The sequence below is a fragment of the Engystomops pustulosus genome, chromosome 8 (genome assembly GCF_040894005.1).
Source record: "Engystomops pustulosus chromosome 8, aEngPut4.maternal, whole genome shotgun sequence".
In the NCBI taxonomy this organism is placed as follows: Eukaryota; Metazoa; Chordata; class Amphibia; order Anura; family Leptodactylidae; genus Engystomops; species Engystomops pustulosus.
Window position 1 is genome coordinate 26,824,721 of NC_092418.1, and position 19,342 is coordinate 26,844,062.

At 43.4% G+C, this 19,342-nt stretch overlaps 1 protein-coding gene across 1 annotated transcript in view; it reads left to right on the forward strand.

The window, feature by feature from the left end:
* Nucleotides 1-16,998: 16,998 nt before the first annotated feature.
* The window catches only part of PDPK1 (3-phosphoinositide dependent protein kinase 1), a 30,630-nt gene continuing 28,286 nt past the window's right edge, over nt 16,999-19,342 (forward strand). The window contains exon 1 of the mRNA XM_072120400.1: nt 16,999-17,147. Coding sequence (XP_071976501.1) covers nt 17,124-17,147 — 24 coding nt within the window. The 5' untranslated portion in view covers nt 16,999-17,123. The remainder of the gene's footprint in view (nt 17,148-19,342) is intronic.

The window sequence follows — 19,342 nt, forward strand, 5'->3', positions numbered from 1 at the left end:
CCTTATATACAGCCTTATGTGGGCCCCCTTGCAGCTCTGGGCCCCTGCACTTGCCCAGGTATGCACAGTGGTTGTACTGGTCCTGGTGGGGACAATCTGGCACATTTTGGTGGAGAGTTTCAGAGTACGGGGGATGCACAGGAGAAGTCCTGGATACGGTTGTGAGAAGAGTGGATGGTTATAGAGTAAAGCTGAATGTCCTGTGAGGAACGGAGATTAGTTGTGGGACAGTATTGGCTGATAAGTTCCGATTGAGGAAGGGTCGGAGGGAGATGTTCTTGAGATGGAGGTGGCAGGTTGTCGTATGGTTCTGTATGTGAGGCTTACAGGGAACCTGTCAGCATAAATTGACCTAATAAACAACTTCCAGTATGTTGCAAAGCAGCTGTACACCTTCTAGATCGTGCCTCTTTCATCCAGAAAATCAACTTTGAAGTGAAATGTTAATTGAATGTATTTAGTTAAGGAGGAGAATGATTGAACACTGAAGTCAGGATAGGGAGCTCTGAACGCCTCCTCCTCTGTGATTGACATTGTGCATCAGACTTCAGGAGATCTGGTTAGTGATATCTGGATGCAGGTCCATCAATTACAGTAAATGGGGTGTCATGAAGAAGAGAGAGCTTGACTTCAGTGTTAAACTTTCCGCCTCCTTGATTTTATACAAACAATTCACATCTCACTTCAAAGTAGATTTTCTGGATGATGCCATCAATCTGGGTCTTGAAAGAAATACGATCAGGAAGGTGTTGATCTGCTTCACAACATACTAGTTGTGGTTTATTAGGTGAGTTACTGCTGATAGGTTCCCTTTAAGGCTCTGTCCCATTTTTCAAAAGTACGAAGACACACATTGGGGCACATTTACTAAGGGTCCGCGGACCACATTTCCGTTGGGTTTCCGGACTATTTCTGATTTGTGATGCATTTAACACAGGTTTTTGGCGCACGCAATCGGATTTTGGTGCAAACGCGCTGACTTTCATGCGACATGTAATAACAAAGGTGGGTGTAGCACAGCCAAATAATATTTTTTGAGCCAATGCACAAATACCAACATGAAAACAACACAAGAAAAAGAGTGCATTTAAGGGCTCATATGTAGTACAAAACGTAAATCCAAGTTTATTAAACTGAAATAGTTAATAATGACAGACAATCAAAAAATACACACATTTAAAATCATTTAAAAATACTATGTACCGTATATTCCGACGTATAAGACGACTTTTGAAGACAGAAAAATCTTCTGTCTTCTCTGGGGTCGTCTTATACGCCGGTAATCCCGACCGCCCGCCGTGTATTCACGGCGGCGGTCGGGTCCCGGTGCACAGAGAGGGCTCACGGGCTGAGCCCTCTCCATAGCCGGTAAGTCTTTGCAGCATATGGCAGCAAAGGCTTACCGGTAACACCCGCGATCGGTGCCAGCATGGGCGCCGCCATCTTACCTGGGATTGCCGATCCGTCTCCATGGTAGCCTCGGGTCTTCCGAAGACCCGAGGCTATTTCGTTTTAACCCCTTCATTACAATGTGCTGACATTGTAATGAATGAGGAAAATCCCCATATACTGCCATACTGTAGTATGGCAGTATATGGTAGGATCGATCAGACAACCTAGGGTTAAAGTACCCTAAGGAGTCTGAAAAATAGTATAAATAAAAAGTTAAAAAAGTTAAAAAAAAATAATAATAATAATAAAAAAAACCTAAAATTTCAAATCACCCCCCCTTCCCTAGAACTGACATAAATATAAATAAACAGTAAAAATCATAAACACATCAGGTATCGACGCGTCTGAAAATGCCCGATCTATCAAAATATGATAACGGTTTTTCAATGCGTTTAACCCCGTAACGGAAAATAGCGCCCAAAGTCGAAAATGGCACTTTTTTGCCATTTTGAAAAATATAAAAAAATCTATAAAAAGTGATCAAAAGGTCATACAGTCCTAAAAATGATATCATTGAAAATATTATCAAATTTCTCAAAAAATGACACCACCCACAGCTCCGTACACCAAAATATAAAAAAGTTATTAGTGCCAGAAGTTGGCAAAATAAAAAAAATAATTTTTGTACAGGAGGTTTTCATTTTTGTAAATGTATGAAAACATTATAAAACCTTTATAAATTTGGTATCCCCTTAATCGTACCGACCCAAAGAATAAAGTAGACATGTCATTTGGGGCGCTCAGTGAAAGACGTAATATCCAAGCCCACAAGAAAATGGCGCAAATGCGTTTTCTCACCATTTTCATTGCATTTGGAATTTTTTTCCCACTTCTGAGTACATGGCATGGAATATTTAATAAAATAAAAATTTAAGGTACAGTATGGTAACATTTACAGTAAAATGGACGATGCTAATGTTGTTGTTGTATGCCTTATGTTTATTAGCGACAGTTTTCCTGCTATATACCTGCATGTCATAAGAATTTAAATTAAAAAAGGACCATGTTAAATTCAAATCTGTTTTTTTTTTTAATTTTTACCGGTGTTTTGTATCCGTTGGAAAGGGGGTAGTCTTATACGGCGAATATATCTTAAACTCTATATTTTAAACAGGAAAGTAGGGGGGTCGTCTTATACACCTGGTCGTCTTATACGCCGGAATATATACGGTACATGAAATCATACAGTCACCCAGTATAGTGAACTGTAAACTACCCGACAGTAGGATAAATGCTCAATTGCTAGATGCCAAAAGGTGAGATAGGTCCCCTAACCATGTAAACATGCCAGGCTAATTGTACCAACCTCGGGGTCCGTGAGAAAGTACAGAAATATTGCTACCAGGTAAGCATGACAAAAACATGGATGGATACCGAGGAGAGGACTGTAATACAAATGGCGAACCTATAGGCAGTCAAGGAGGGCACAAGTGGACGAGGGTGGCAGGCTCCCCACGCGTTTCGTCGTATAAGAACGACTTCCTCAGGGGTGTCTTTCATGCGACACAAATCGGTGGGCGTGGCCGTCGGACAACCTGACTGATTCGGACTGGGTGCGGGATTTAAAATTCTAATTGTGTCACAAGACACGCACTTACATACACCGGGAAGATGAAGGTGAACTCCGGTGGACCTGAGCGGGGAAGTGACACATGCAGGATATCAGGCGCACGATCTTGGTGAATCGGGCCGGACTTCATCCTCGTCGGACCGGCCGGATCGGGGATCGCAACAGGACCGGGTAAGTAAATGTGCCCCATTAAGTAGCATAGAGTGATGCGTTTTGAACTCTGAAGATTACAAGAACGTGACTAAGATCTTGTAATCTAAAGCGTTTGTGTGTCACTGTACCTTTTTAATAATAAAAGGATCATTTTTTACTACTTTGAGTGCCTGGGAGAAGACTTGTGGATTCTTAAGTTTAGACTTAAGGAAATTCATTTAGTCCTTGCAAATTCAGACATTAAACCATGGCCTGGTCATCTTCATTCATGTAGTATGTTGTACTCATGGTACCTGGTTACCATAGCAGTTAGACCTTTGCCCCTGTCGCTTATAATTGGCTGCATCATTGCTGAATTCTTATGTTCTAGAAATGATCAGAACTGCAGGGGATGTTGAATTAAGGTCAGGATATGATACCCGGTTGATTAAATTTTAGAATCAGTAATGTGGCAATACCACAAGGTTTGTAAATGGGGCCAAATACCACCCTACCGGCATTTGGTTTATAAAATATATTCATTAGGGGACATGTACGGTATCTATTTTTTATTTTGGTGTATAATTGAGACTTTTGGTTGGTCTTTTTTGCACCTTATGTATGATCATGTCTTTTTTCTTGTGATACATGTTTAGTTTTTCCTCTCCTGGCAGGCGTGCCTTTTTTTAAATTTTTTTTTTAAACTTTTTCTTGCAAATACAGGCAGTCCCCGGGTACGTACAAGATAGGGTCCGGAGGTTTGTTCTTAAGTTGAATTTGTATGTGAGTCGAAACTGTATATTTTATAATTGTAGATCCAGACAAAAAAAATTTTGGCCCCAGTGACAATTGGAGTTTAAACATTTTTTGCTGTAATGGGACAAAGGATTATCAATAAGGCTTCATTACAGACACCTTACAGCTGATTATTACAGCCTGGGACTATAGTAAAGCATTCAGAAAGCTTCACCAGAGGTCAGAGGGGTCTGTCTGTAACTATGGGTTGTCTGTAAGTCGGGTGTCCTTAAGTAGGGGACCGCCTGTATCTCAAATGAACCTGGACACAAGCCACCTGAGAATTTGAATTTGAGGCCGTGTCCTGCATTTTTAAGCACGCTATTCACACCCCATGGAGATGATGACATATGAGGGTGCGGTCGCACATGGCGTTCAGGATGCGTTTTTCAAAGCATTGCAGAAACGCATGCATTTTACATGTTACCATGCGCTTGGTTGGTTAGAAAGCGTTTCTCTTTATTATTGAAAGTGTAAGCAGCCATGAACCTGTTAACACAGCTGCTTACACATCCAGAAATAAAGAAAAAACACTTTCTAACCAGCCAAACACATGGTAAAATGTAAAATGCATGTGTTTCTGCAAAGGGTTTAAAAATGCAATGTAAACGCCACATGTGAACGCAGCCTTAAAGTATGGCAACTAATTCCAATTTACATGTTAAAATAGAGTCTAAGAGAAAAAAAAATCCTTCCTCTGCACCTACCCTAAACCAGGTACGCAAAAAAAGTGATACATAAGTGAAAAGTAGTGATACATAAGGAAAATGAAGATACATAAGTCACAAAAACACAAAAAGTCACAAAAAATAAAGAAAAAAAAACAAGCAAAAATAAAGATACATGTCCCTCATTGTGTATGTCCTTTTCTTTGAAGTAACTCACATTTAGTGTGAATGTCAGTGGGGTTTAGAGCCCAGCAGCTTAGTAATGTCTCAGTCTTTCTCAGAACCATATCAGGTTTCCATTAAATGGGCAGATCAGAATCTCTATTACACTAATAATTACCGATAGCGCAACAGAAAATGGGTAACTGCATGCAGCTCCAGAAACCTCCCCACCTTATTTGATTAATAAAGCAGTGAGAGAAAGATAAAAGTCAAGGAGGGGCATTTATCAATTTGGGTACAGGGTGCCACAAGAACCGTGCTATATTTTTCAGTGGGATATAAGTTTGTGGGGCAAGAGATTAATGAATTTGTGCACAGGCAAAAAGTAATAGAACTTACTAGACCTACTTTTAGCTTCTCTAATTTTGCTCCACAAATTGTGCCCAAAATGAGTCGGAAAAATCGGAGAGCTGGAAAAGTGTCTGCTTCACAAGCCGCGCCACAATTTTGCAGAAAAGAAGAAAGGCCAGGCCCCAGTGGGGGATGTTCCACATATTTTACAGTACAAAAAATAGCGAAAGGTAGACTCCCTCAACAGGATCAATGGCTACCAAAAGTGATGGAGCCAGAATCAATATGGTAGCATTCTTTCTTGAGATGGTGGCCAGAACCACTTTCAACCCACTTACATGCTGATCCTTTCTTAACCCCTTCACGACTATAGACATACGGCCATATAGGTCCTAACTTCACAGATTAAGACCACCATGTGCCCTGGGCTGTATGAATATTATAGTCCCTACAAGTCTGGAATCACTTCCTACATCTGGTACTAGAATCAGGAGAATGGAGGATGTGTTAATCTTGAGGACCTTTGGAGGACCTTCCAAGGTCCTGCAATGGCTCTGGTTTACATGTGTATTGAGAACAGGAACAGATGGGAGGATTTGATGGGTGAAGGTCCTTCTCAGTATAAAATGTGTTGGGTGGTTTGGGTGGCCACAGGTCCCCAAACTGCCTGTATTATCATCCACTATTGATTGTAGTTTCATGCAAGAAGATAGGACTTTTTGCACCTTTTTGCTGGGAATGTAACTTAAGAAAGATCTTGGTGGCCAAGATATCTACCCAGCAGTGACCCCCAGGCTCCGGCTTCTTTTGCTCCTATAACCATCCATTGCTTTTTTACTAGTATCATTACATTGCCGTTACTTTACCTTCCTGGCTTATCTCTTGTTTTCACTCATGAACCTAATAATGAAACATTAGCTACACTGTCTGTTCTATGAGACGCCTTCCTTCAGTGGTTTATTGTTTGAGTCACAGGAGACTAGATGTACTGAACAAAAACATGTTCTAAGAATCTAATCTGATAGATTTGGGCGATGAACCTTTGGTTTTAACAATCTATTGCTCTGCTACAAAATACATGAAAATGTCTTGAACTGAATCTCTGTAGAATATGAGATATATCAGATTATCAGATAAACACAGCTCTTCCTGCCCCTTTGATACAAATTGTGAAATTACTTGTACTCTCTGTTACCCTCAAACCTGGACCAAGACTGAATGTAGCCCAGGTGGCCAACAGTCCTTATTTAATCAGATGCTGTGTAATATTGTCACAGATGCCCCTGTGACCTGGGAGACCTCCGTCTGCCCCGGCCAGCCTCCATGGAAACTCACCACTCCAGCGGCGATCTCTCTGCTGGCTCTGTGAAATTTAAAGGGCCAGCGTGCCGCTAATTGCCGCTGGCCTGCCGCCTGCCCTGATAAATTCCAGCCCATTCCAGTGTCTCCTGCCGGATCTTTGTGCCTCATAACCTTGGAGAAAGCTGTGTTCCTGATGCCCTGTGCGATTATCCTCATTTCCCGTTGTGACCTCGATTCCATTCCTGACCTCTCTCCTGTGCTGCCTGTCCTTTTCTTCCGCTACGTCCCTGACTCTGATCCTGTGCTGCCTGTCCTCGACCACGAGTTTGCCTTACGATTCTGTACTTCGTCTTGGCCTGGTGGTACCACGCTGCAGTCCAACCTGCTTTGCGGCGGGCTCTGGTGAAAACCGGGTACCACTTAGACTCCGTTCCCAGGTGTCGGCTTACATCATTATCCACGGTGGTACAGAGGATCCACTACCACTGATCCTGACAAATATTTAGCTACATTTATTCATATACTTAACACTTACTTCATGAATGTATGGTAAGTGCATCCAAAGGAATAAACGGATGGCTACGGATGTTACCATTGGTTCCCGGGCAGGATTTCTCTGTTGGAGCTGAAAATTAGAAAAGTAATGAGAAATTATAGACTATAATGACCTCTGAGCTGCCCACAACACAAGAGTCTATGAGACATCATTGTATATAATACACAAGTGTTCTACAAGTAACTTCTCACCTGTTTGATGATACCTTCAGCAGCGGAAAAGGTTTCATCAAGTAGTGCAGGATGGTACATGCACTCACTGGTGAGCATTTGATTTAAGATGGCACCCAATGCTGTCCATAAAGAAAAGAACAGTCAGTACACGCCTTATACCAAGGAACTAACATTGTAGAGCCATCTTGGACCCAGTATAGTCTATGCTCCTAACATCCCTCATTGTTCAAGGTCCAAAAGAAAACAATACAATTGCAACATCCCCCATCGAGGCCTGGCCTTTTTCATGGCATGTGGGAGCCGGGGCCCTGGTTACCTGACTGGCTGGCTAGCGCAGCCTAACGCTCGCCAGTGATCACGGTGCTAGGTACCAGGGAATGGAGGCCTCGCCCACAGCCTGGCAGGTCTCCGGCAGCTGGAAAGTACAAGAAAATGGAGGGAGAGGCTGAAGGTGTAGGTTTCAAGCTGGAATAACCCCGATGTGTAGATAGGGATTCCTGATGATGGAGGATGGGGTGCCCTTGATGGTAAACAGCCTGGCACAGGGATCACTCAGAGGCAACGTTGGTGAAAATCCAAGGTAGGGCAGACTCCTATGGGTGGAGGTCTGCTTGGGCCTGGTGTATCAGGGCAGCGTGCCACAGACACTGGTGCTTCTCAGGGAACTCTCCTGCACTGCTCAAGCCCCTGGACTGAACTCTGGAACTTTTCAGCCACAAGGGGTTTTATGAACTCCCCATGTGAGGTGGCAAGCTCTCTTATCCAACCAGCTCTCTCCTGGCATTATAAATGTTACAACACATGTTATTGGCCAACATTGCTCCTCTATGGAATGGAGAGGAATTTAGTTTTGCAATACCAGGGCCCGAACCCGGGTGTAGCACATGGCCGGGTGGAGAAAGTGGTGAGGGGGAAAGAGGGTACCTCTGCCTGGCTTGATAATGGTCTGGTTAGACACTGTGGGGCACATGTAGCAAACTTTGGTTTGCCTTTCTCTTTAATGTTTAAGACTTTTCATGGTTCATGTGCTCATTTGCGAATTATTTTTTGCGCCTAAGAGAGTCTTCCTTCAAAGTTTGCCATTGTCTAGTTTTCTGCAGTGTTTCCTGAGTTATCACCTGAAACCAGATGTGACAGTTGCAACTTTTTTTTATAAAACAACAAATTTTGGTGCAAATCTACGGCTGCCCCTGACCAGGCGTAAAAATTAGCTCAGAACTGATTGTGACTTTTGGAGACTTTTTGGGACATTTGTTTTAAAAAGTTGCAAATTCACTAAAGACCAAACGCCACATGTATCAATAAGGAAAAACGGCTAAGATACATCTGACCTGCAGGAAAGCCAAGAAAAGTCCCAAAAAACAAAAGGACAAAGCCGGACTTATTATACATGTGCCCCACTGTGTGCTCACCACACCATGATTGGGTGCCATAGACCTCTATGGCGGACGTGATTTGGTTGCAAATTGTGTGGCCATGTCACAGCCCCTGTTACATTCATGTGCTGGTAGTCTTAGGCACACACAGCATTATGGATGCAGACTTTTCACAGCAGTATGTCCACAGCCATTCCAGAAGCATCAAAAGACATCCAAAATTGAAAAAACAACAGTCATTATGTAGCTAAAAAAAATCTAAGTTGATCACAGTCAGTATGACACAAATGCGTGACATTTCAGGAACATGTACGATTTAAAAATGATAGAAGGCCATCTAGTGGATTTCAGTAAAACTGCAGTTTAGTGTAAGGTGCCTACAGGTAAAAAAATAAATTTTTGCCTGAATTCAGTCATTCTGCATTATTGTATTACAGACAGTTCAAGATCCAACTAAAATTTCTTTCAAATCAAGTTCTTGGGATTAAATACACATATTCACTTTGAGTTGGTAAAATTGTGGCATTACTCACATGTTGTCACATCTGCAATTCTCTATAGGAAAAAGATGAAACAATCAAAAGGAAAAGTAAGGAAAATTCTTACTTAAAAAAAGTAACAATGTTGTGTCTCAAAATGGAAAACATGATGGACTACTCCTTTCTATGCCCGCACCAAGCCAAAACCCAATGCCCCACATTTACTAATGGCCGTGCTTGCAGAGGTATTCAAGAAGTGTTCGTGACACATTTCTGGCGCACACAACATAATTGATTCGTGACTGCACTTTTCTTTATGCGACACAAAATTCTGCACTAAAAGGGGAGTTCTGGTGCTCAATTGGATCGTGCGCCATATTTGTCATGTAAAGTTTGACAGAAGTGTGTTGCACGCCCAATGTGCACCAAAAAAAAGTGGTGTCCTCTGTTGGGGCAGTGTAGGGAGCGCCTAGATTCATGAAGAACGTGCGCCAGAAATCATGAATCTGGCGCCCCCTGCACACTACGCGGGCAAACTGCATTTAGTGCAGTTTGCACAGTTATTAGTAAACAGGAGCGGACTGGACATATGACCCACCAGGAGAAAGACAAGCGGCTAACATCATAGTCTGTGAGCCGCCAGTGTGCACAGAACTGTCACTACCGGCCGGACTGAATGCATCAAGTAGCGGAGCTGCGGGGGAGCGTTGGAAAGGTGAGTACATGGTTTATTATTTTTATGTGCTGGGCAGGGGCTGGCTGTATACTGGGGGGGGGGGGCAGGCTTGTTATGTACTGGGGGGACTGGTTGGCTATATATTGGGGGGCTGGCTTGCTGTATACAGGGGAGACTGGCCGGCTAAATACAGGTGGCTGGCTGTATACTGGGGGAACTGGCTGGCTATATACGGGGGGGCTGGCTATATACTGGGGAGGGGCTGCCTGGTTGTATACTGGGGGGACTGGCTGGCTATAAACTGGGGGGGGACTGGCTATATACAGGGAAGGCTGGCTGGCTATATACAGGGGGCTAGCAATACACAGGGGGGGGCTGGCAGTATACTGTGGGGGGATGGCTGCCCTTATACAGGGGGTGGCTGGCTGTATACTGGGGAGGGGCTGGCTGGTTGTATACTGGGGGGACTGGCTGGCTATAAACTGGGGGGGGCTGTCTGGCTATATACAGGGGGGGGCTGGCAGTATACTGTGGGGGGCTGGCTGCCAATATACAGGGGTCGGCTGGCTGTATACTGTGGGCACTTTTTTGCCATTTTGATAAAAATATAAAATTCAATAGAAAGTGATCAAAAGGTCGTAAGTCCTAAAAATGGTAGCATTGAAAACGTCATAAAAAAATCGCAAAAATGACACCACACACAGCTCTGTACACTGAAGTATGAAAAACTTATTAGTGCCAGAAGATGGCAAAATCTCAAAAAAAAATTTTACAGGAGGTTTTAATTTCTGTAAATGGGTGAAAACATTATAAAACCTATACAAATATGGTATCTCCGTGATCGCACCGACCCAAAGAATAAAGGAGACGCGTCATTTTGGGCACAGAGTGAAAATCCAAGCCCACAAGAAAACGGCACAAATGTTTTTTTTTTTTTTTTTTTACTGCATTTGGATTTTTTTCCCGCTTCCCAGTACAGGCGGTCCCCTATTTAAGGACACCTGACTTACAGACGACCCATAGTTACAGACGGACCCCTCTGCCCCCTTTGACCTCTGGTGAAGCTCTCTGGATGTTACTATAGTCCCAGACTGCAATCGGACCCCATCTTGTATGTAACCCGGGGACTGCCTGTACATGACATGAAATATTAAATACCATCACTATGAATTGCAATTTTTTACACAGAAAATAAGCCGTCACACAGATCTTTACTTGTAAAAATAAAAAAAGTTATAGATGGTGGGGAGTGAAAAATCTAAATTAAAAAAAGAAAAAAGGGCCAGGTCGTTTAGGGGTTAATCTGGCGCCCCTGCACTGCTCAGGAAGTATGCATCAACTTTTTTGGGCGCACCTTTAACATAGAGCGTATGACACACTTCTGTGGAATCACAATAATAAATGTGGTGCACGGTCTGACTCTGCGCTGGAACGCCCCTTTATGTGCAGAATAAAGCCCCAATTTTGAAGAAATGTGGGGGTCCATTCTAGTTATTCCTCTGTATGTGTCCTGTTTTTCCTCCAGATTCTCCTCCGTATGGACACAATTTTAGTTAGTGTCTCACCTGATTTGGAAGGCTGTAAGAATATGTCATTGTCACTTAATTTTGTGTTACTCAGCACCCGGTCCACAAATACAGGGGGCAAGAGGAGGGCACTTGTTTGTGGCATCAGTATTTTCCACAGCTCCACAGACTTCTATGGCAAGTCACAAGCAATACTACCAGGAATGAGAACTGCTTAAAAAAACCCTTGTGGATGTAACACAGTCATGTTTGATATTAAGGGAGCTTCCCTACAAAGTAGCTAGAAGAGGAGTGGTATTCCCGTTCCCATCCTGGAAAACATATTTGCTTATTTTCCCTGAATACCCTAACGGAGCGTCAATGGCTAGAAGTCTCCACACGCCTATAAGACGACCTTGATTGACAAAGTCTCCGTAAAGAGAACTCTTACTTTCCAACCCTAGTCACAAGCCTCTCACTCAGTTCCCTACACTGTACTGAAGAGATGCAACCACAACGACACAGTTCTGTCTGCAGTTGGGAATCTGTTCCTTCTGGAATAGATTTACTGGTTTGGTCTTTTTCCTGCATCATGTCATTAGGCTTCCGGAAAGTCATGCTTGATGTCAAGGGAGCTGCCTTACAAGGTAGTTTAAAGAGGCTTGGTTATCCTTATCCCATCCTGGAAAACTTATTTTCCCAGGATGTAACACACAAGACTTATGAAACAAAACGGCAAGGTGCATCACAACATTGCATAACATTGATACGTGTGACAGCTGTATAAAATACATATAAAACACGTCTGTGACACAAGCATGTAGCCTAAGGTCTCATTCCCCCTGACCGGATCCTGGGCAAGCACAAGGTAGGGTGGAGAAGGAAAGTAATGGCTCCTCATCCCCCTCCTTGACATAGAAAGCTGAGCGGCCGCACCGCAAATCTGGGAAAATATAGGACATCCCCACCCAGCTTGTACATGGTGGGGTGAGACCCTGGGTGCCATAGACCTCTTTGGGGGCTGTGAATTTCCGGCCAGGCTCCAATATGGTCATGTGAATGGGAACTAAGATTGTTATATAATTGATAAAATAATTATTGGTACAACCCATTTAACTCTTTTCCAGAAAGGAAGACTCAAATCCCCAATGCGTGGGTTTCCTCCAGTTTCCTGCCACACTCCAAAACATACTTGTAGATTGTTCTGTGGAGTTCACGGAAAGTGCATTGTCGGATGATAAGATACACTAAGGTCATGCGCCCAATATCCTGCATGTGTCGCTTCCCCGCTCAGGTACGCCGGAGTTCACCATCTTCTTCCTGGTGTATGTAAGTGCATTGTCTTGCGACACAGTTTGAATCTTAAATCCCACGCTCAGTCCGAATCAGTCGGATCATCCGACGCCTCCCCCCCCCCCCCATTTCTGTCACATGAAAGCCGGCGCAGCTGCGCCACAATCCAATCACGTGCAACCCAATCTCAGCCCAAACCCCTGTTAAATACCTGTCAAAGCTGCGCAAATCCCGAAACCGCCGAACAGTCCGACGAAAGTGCGATCCCCGACCCTTAGTAAATAAGCCCCAATATATATATGAGAAAAGAGCCCTGGAACATGTATCGGAATATTAGCCATAGATAAGAGGAGAGTTTATTTGCATCATTTTTTCCTGTGAAGCAACATATGGATCTCTTCAAATAGAACCAGTATTTTGTAACCCTAATAGCAAAAAGAAGGAAGATATGACATCTTCTGGTCCCCTATACATGCTACAGTCACAAATGGTAGTGTATAGGATTCTGCTTATGTTTACCCCGCAGCAGAGTAAACACATCTGTCCTATCTCTATATCATGTAACACTCGAGCAACAAAAAGACACCAAACAGGCTGTACCAACCGCAAGCGTTTTCCCCTATTTCCTGTGTTTTGTCACACATTGCGGCACATTGCTCTGTATACAGCCAGCAGTTCTCACATTAGTGCAATACCTTCTAAGAGCGGCCAGTAAAGGAAGGGAATTGATGATTATAGAGCACCAGTGCACTAATCTAGGCAGTATATATACATTTACCCAAATTATAAACTTTATGCACAGTCTATAAATCTGATTTGGCAACTAGACTCACAGCATATCCCTCCTACACAATATAATGCCCCTTCTCACACTTCTAACAGTGTGCAGCCTAAAGTGCACGACTCTCAAGCAGACTCTGGGATGGTTTATATGACTTTTAGCAATTTAGGGTTCATGTCACGTGTCCCTGAGATCGTATGTGGAGGATGTCAAACAGTATAGATGCTGCTTTACTCTCTTTCATTCAAACAGAAGCAGCATGTAGGACATTATAGAGTAGTACTGAACAGTATCCATGTGAATAACACTCCGGGATTAAATAGAATATTTGCTATTTAATAGAGCAGAGCAGTACTGGAACAGTACTTCCACATACATGGAGCTGCCTGCACTGTTCAGACAGGACTAAACAACCTGAGCTGCATGACTCATACACAGCAGCTGGGGGATTGGTGCAGCGATTGATTACTTCTGCCTGTCAGGGACAAGACAGTGTATACGGCTTTCTCTGAAGCTGAAGGTAAGAGGAGAAGCGCCGGAGCAGCCACAGGAGCGAAAGAGCCTCATTAACACAATTTTATAATTGTTTTTTCAGCAAAACCACTCAGATCAGTGTAGCTACAGCATTCTCAAGGTTCATAATTCATAAAAGCAAACGGTAGATTACCTTTAATAAATTGCCGCAAGGCCCGAAAGTGTCTGAAATGACTCCACATTCATAAAGGTGAAATAGAGCTGGGTAGACTTGATTGTGGTTGGTCTTATTTTGCACCAAAAATTGTACCAAAAAAAGTCTCAGAGACACTAGAAGAGCAGGAAGTTTCACAAGTTGCACCCAAATTGTGCGACAAAAAAAATCCCAGTATGAGTGCCAGGGGAAAAAAATTAAATTTGTTGTGTCAACAAATAATAAGACACATGGCGCAGCAACACCAAAAAAAACACCCAACAAAAAACTGGCACAACGCCAGTAATACATGCCCCCCAGTATGTATCTGTGATAAGACACTGTGTATTTCCAGGTTTCTTATATTTGCTTGTTTTATTGATTTATGCAAAGTTTGTTAAAACAGCAAACTGTGAATGAAGAACAAATAAACGGTATAAAACTCTATATTGCCTCTCCAATGTTATCTCCATTACAACAATGGGAGAGAGATTACAAAGTAGTACAACCCCTTTAAGACAGTTTCCCTTTTACGATGTAACTTTTAACCCCTTCAGTTCTATCTAACACAGATGCCGCAGCCTCCAATGTGTGTTTTTTTTTACCTCCCGATCATCATTTCCTCTTTTCCATTCCGGAGAAATAATAGTACACCACAAGGCAAATAGATAAGAAAATAGAAAACCACAAACAACAATGGAAGCAAAGAAACCGATATGATACTACGATAAAGCGTAAACTATATAAGTTCTTATTGAGATTGAAAAAACACAAAACCCAGGAGCCCCAAATGAGATTTTAGAATATATTGAGATTCCATACCCCAAAATAATTGTAGACTTTGCCTTGATCTCCAAAACTAATTCAGGCCCCCCAGACAGCTCCAAAATAACTAAAGACCCCCAAACACATAACATACACAGACTTGACTCTTGGTTGAGGACCCCCCCCCCCCCCCCAAGCTTCAGCGACTGAAGTAAGGGATTACTACACATACATTGCACATGGAGTCATCTCTTTGCTGACATAGGAAGTACAGAGGTACAAAACTGTTGCCAGTTTAGGCTATGTGGCTATGTGTTGTAGATCTATATAGAGGACCTAGATCATAAGGTCCATTACCCCAGTTAGGGGCTGAGTGGATTGGAGTCAGGTACCCTCAAAAGATGGAGATATAGGCAATACTTTCCGGGCTAGGGTTAAGAGGACTGGTGGTAGGTCTCATCAAAATAAGCAGACATAGGCAAATCTTGGCAATACCTGGACCACAAGGTCCACTTCCCGGGCTAGGGTTAAGAGGACTGGTGGTGAGTCCCATCAAAATAAGCAGACATAGGCAAATCTTGGCAATACCTGGAGCACAAGGTCCACTTCCTGGGCTAGGGTTAAGAGGACTGGTGGTGAGTCCCATCAAAAGAAGTAGACAAAGGCAAATCTAGGCAATACCTGGAGCACACGGTTAGGGTTAAGAGGATTGGTAGCAGGTCCCAAATCCAAATTGGTAGTAGATCTCCATCCCAAAAGATGGAGACATAGTCGAATCTAAGCGAAACTTGGACTACAAAGTTAAGCGAATTGGTGGCAGGTTTCAACAAAAGATGAAAACATAGGCAAACCTAGGCAATATGTGGACCCAAAGGTCTGAGGTTAATAGGATTGATGGAAGGACCCACCAAAAGATGGAGACGTAAGCAAATGAAGGATTGTCTCTCCCTCTTGGACTCTCATTTTTGAAGGCATATTCCATCTTTGAGGCTATATCCTTGTGATGTCCCATATGTGACTGAGAGATGTGACAACCACCTCATGGACCCTCATCACTCCCACTCACTCATACAACCCCAAGTGAATGGGTGAGAGTCAGACATTTTCTATTTTCAGAACTCACAAAGTAGGTCCTGTGCTCGCAATACATCCTAAAGGACCCAAATCTATCTATTAATTAATGGAATAGCCTATGGATATACGTGTCCCCTTAAATCTATGAATATCAGTATTTAGTCACAAATTTGGAAACCACCAATGAACCAACCAGTGATTTCAGTCTGGGTCCGGCCTTGCGACCTGGACGTATTGCTGGACTAGCGACCAAACAGCCAATCCGGTAAATCGATGCTACGGTAGCTATGACTTGTTACTAGTCACGGCTAGTGGCCATAGGTGTCAATTTTCCATGTTTGTCGTTCAGCCATCAATCCGGAAGTAGGTCCGGGTCATGCTGCTGAACCCCAAACTGAAATTACGGGTCCTCTCATCTCTCCTCCTCACGTGTAGGAAGCTGTAGATACCTCAGAGAAGATCCTATTCTTGTGCGTTTCGGCGAATTCACAAAAACGGACGACACATGGACCGTATTTGCGGACACAGCAAACTACAGTAATGACAAAAAAACTGGACTGTGTTCACACGGAGGCAGCTTAAAACTCAAAATCTGCATTTGGGAAAAAAAGAAAACTACAACTGATATTTTCTTTTTTTTCCTGGAAAAATCCACCAACTTTTGTAAGAACAGTATGTACTGTATATATGTGTACATGTGAGTTGTCACACAGTTTTATGTGGACTTGTAGAAACATTTATATTTTTTTTCCTCTAGTAAGAAACGCAGTAATGTGAACAGATGCCGCTGTTATACTCGATATCAGTTGCTATTCAGCCCTTCTGAAACCCGGTATAACAAACGCACAAATAAGCAGGAGGACACCTCAAGGACTTGAAGACACATTTACAGTTTATTTTATTTTTACAGAAAAAAAAAACGCATGTAACAAAACGCAATGTGAGAAATAGCGCAGTAAGGTGTGATGCTACGGCTCGGTCTCCAGTTACAGGACAAGGTAGGAGTGTGGGAAGTAAACAGAAGCGCCGTCCCCTCACACACACACACACACAACCTCCTCGCTGCAAAATGGAGGAAACAAACAAGGAAACGAAGACGCTTTTTCTGTGAATGAGGAGGAGGAGGAGGCGGGAACCTGGCGGGCTAATGAACGGCCGCCTCGTCCAATCACTAGCGCGCTAAGAGCAGCTTCAGCCAATCCAGCGCCACATCATTGCAGATCGCTCCTCCCTTCACCACCACGAACATTGTTGTGGAGTGACGTCAGCTCCAGACGATGCGGGCGGCCATTACTGTTGGCCGCTGTGTGAGTCTATAAGGCATCTGAGGAGAGGGGGAGAAGGCCATGGCCAGGACCACTAGCCAAGTGGTAAGACGGCTGCTTTGTGCTGGGGCTCGGGCGGGGGAGCGGGTGGGAGGCTTTGGTGAGGAGGCAATGGACGGGGAGAGGTGTGCGCCGCGGCGGGTGCAGGCCTCTCCCTCCATAGATGGAAGGATGGGCATCTGCCCCTGTGCCCAGTGCTTGTCCCTGACCCCCACAGCCAGTCCTGTAAGTACACGTCACCCCCATTACAGCCGCACCCCATATAGACCCCCACATCACCCGCCGCCTCATAACTTCACCAAAAATGAGCAGATTTCACAATAATTTACCCATAACCTTTACTTATCCGCAATCACCATCTTCTAAACACCCCCCTGTGAGCTTAGAAGTCACCCCAAGGTGTTTAAACATGAATTCTAAACCTGGGTGCACCCTGATGATGTCATCATGTCCTGCTGTGATGATGTCACCTTTAAGGGCACGTCCAGGTTATACCTATAAGGCTCAAAATCTTTCTAATATACTTTGTTTTGTTTTATTAGAGTATTTGCAATGGCAATTACTTTTGGCGTATAGGTTATAACCTGTTGTATGCTTGTCACAGCTGGGGGTTTGCTTCAGTTGTGTCCCATCAATGTGAAGTTGTATATTTTGGCAGTATAGATCGTTCCTGTGCCGATGGGTTACTGCAATTATATAATGTATTAGCTTGGTTTAAGGGGTTATCAATAGGCTGTCCTTTTGGGTTGGGCATCAATGCCAAATAATTTGGAAGCTGACTCCAAATTGGGTGATTAATGCTGCTTTCACCCAAATTTATGATTTGTCCAGTCCAGCATTTCTGTGCAGTGTGAATCCGTATAAACAAGACATTTTTCATCCATATGTTATTGTATCTGTATAACATGCGGTGAGCTGTCTGACAGAATGCACCTGCCACCGGCTCTGGGGTCCCTGGATACTGCCCATATATACAGCCGCATACGGTGCACAGCTGTATATATTTAACATTCCCATAGACTTCTATGGAGTGTATGGAATCAAAATACTGGGAAAAAAATAGGGCATGCTCTATATTTTATGTCTTGCTCAAGGTACACTGGACAATACGGCCATGGCATTGTAAATGCCCATTGAAATGAATGTGGCCGTACGCTACCCGTGTGCCAATAGTATGGCCGTAAGAGGCCTAAAAGGGTGATAAGTGCTCGGGTACGTTCTAAAACCTTTTTTACAGGATCCATCTATAGATCAGTAGTATTAAGAGGGATTGTCTCAAATTATCTCCCTACCCCATAACAAGATGATCAGTGGGACCTCCACTGATCATGGGTTATGGGGGTACTGTTCTCCCTAATGGGTGGAGCTGCAGGACGTGTGCGCCACCCATGATTTCCGGAGCGCTGGGGTCTCGGCAGTCGCTCTCACCGATCAGCACGTGGATAGGGATAATTAAGTAATTTAATTTAAGTAAATGAAAGTGAGCTGTTATACCAAGCAAAGCCACTACTGAATGTGCGGAGCTGTGCCATCTATACAATACATTGTAGCAAACTGTCTTCTTTGTAAATCAATAGTAAATTGCAGCAATAGATCTGGAAAATGCTGCAGAAGTGAGTCCAAAATATGATAATTCAGTTGTATAAGATGGGGGTCCACAAATCATGACAGTGGGGGGTCCTCTTATTACAGCATTAATATGCAACATGGCTGCTGACCGGCCCCACTATTTTTGTGAAAGGTGGTTTCCTAAATTTTAAAATTGCCTGTCCTCGGTACAGTGTCTGATTGGTGGGGTTCAGGCAGCTGGTTCTCCTGCTGGTTCCAAAAATGTCTGATTCTATTCTTGGGGAGTAACACAGGACCCTTATAGTGGTGATTGGTGAGGGTCCCTGTCCTTTGCATCGGTGTAGGGGGTGCACCAATCCATACTAGAAGGTGAACCATGGAAAGACGTGTATAGAACACGTAATATTTAGATTATGGAGAAGATGAATGTCTGCTCTTGTTGAGAGGAGATGATCCAAGCCCCTCTGGAATTTTCTAGTTTCTGATAACTGGTACCCATGAGAGCGATACTTTGTGTCAGGGACCACTCAGACAACAGGTCTATGAACTATATAATTATACCATCTTCCTTCCCATTATTCCTCTCCTGACAGCTGCGATCATATCCATGATGTGACACCCTTGCAAGTCTTATTCCTTTCAATTAGCTTTATTTACAAAAGTTCACAGAG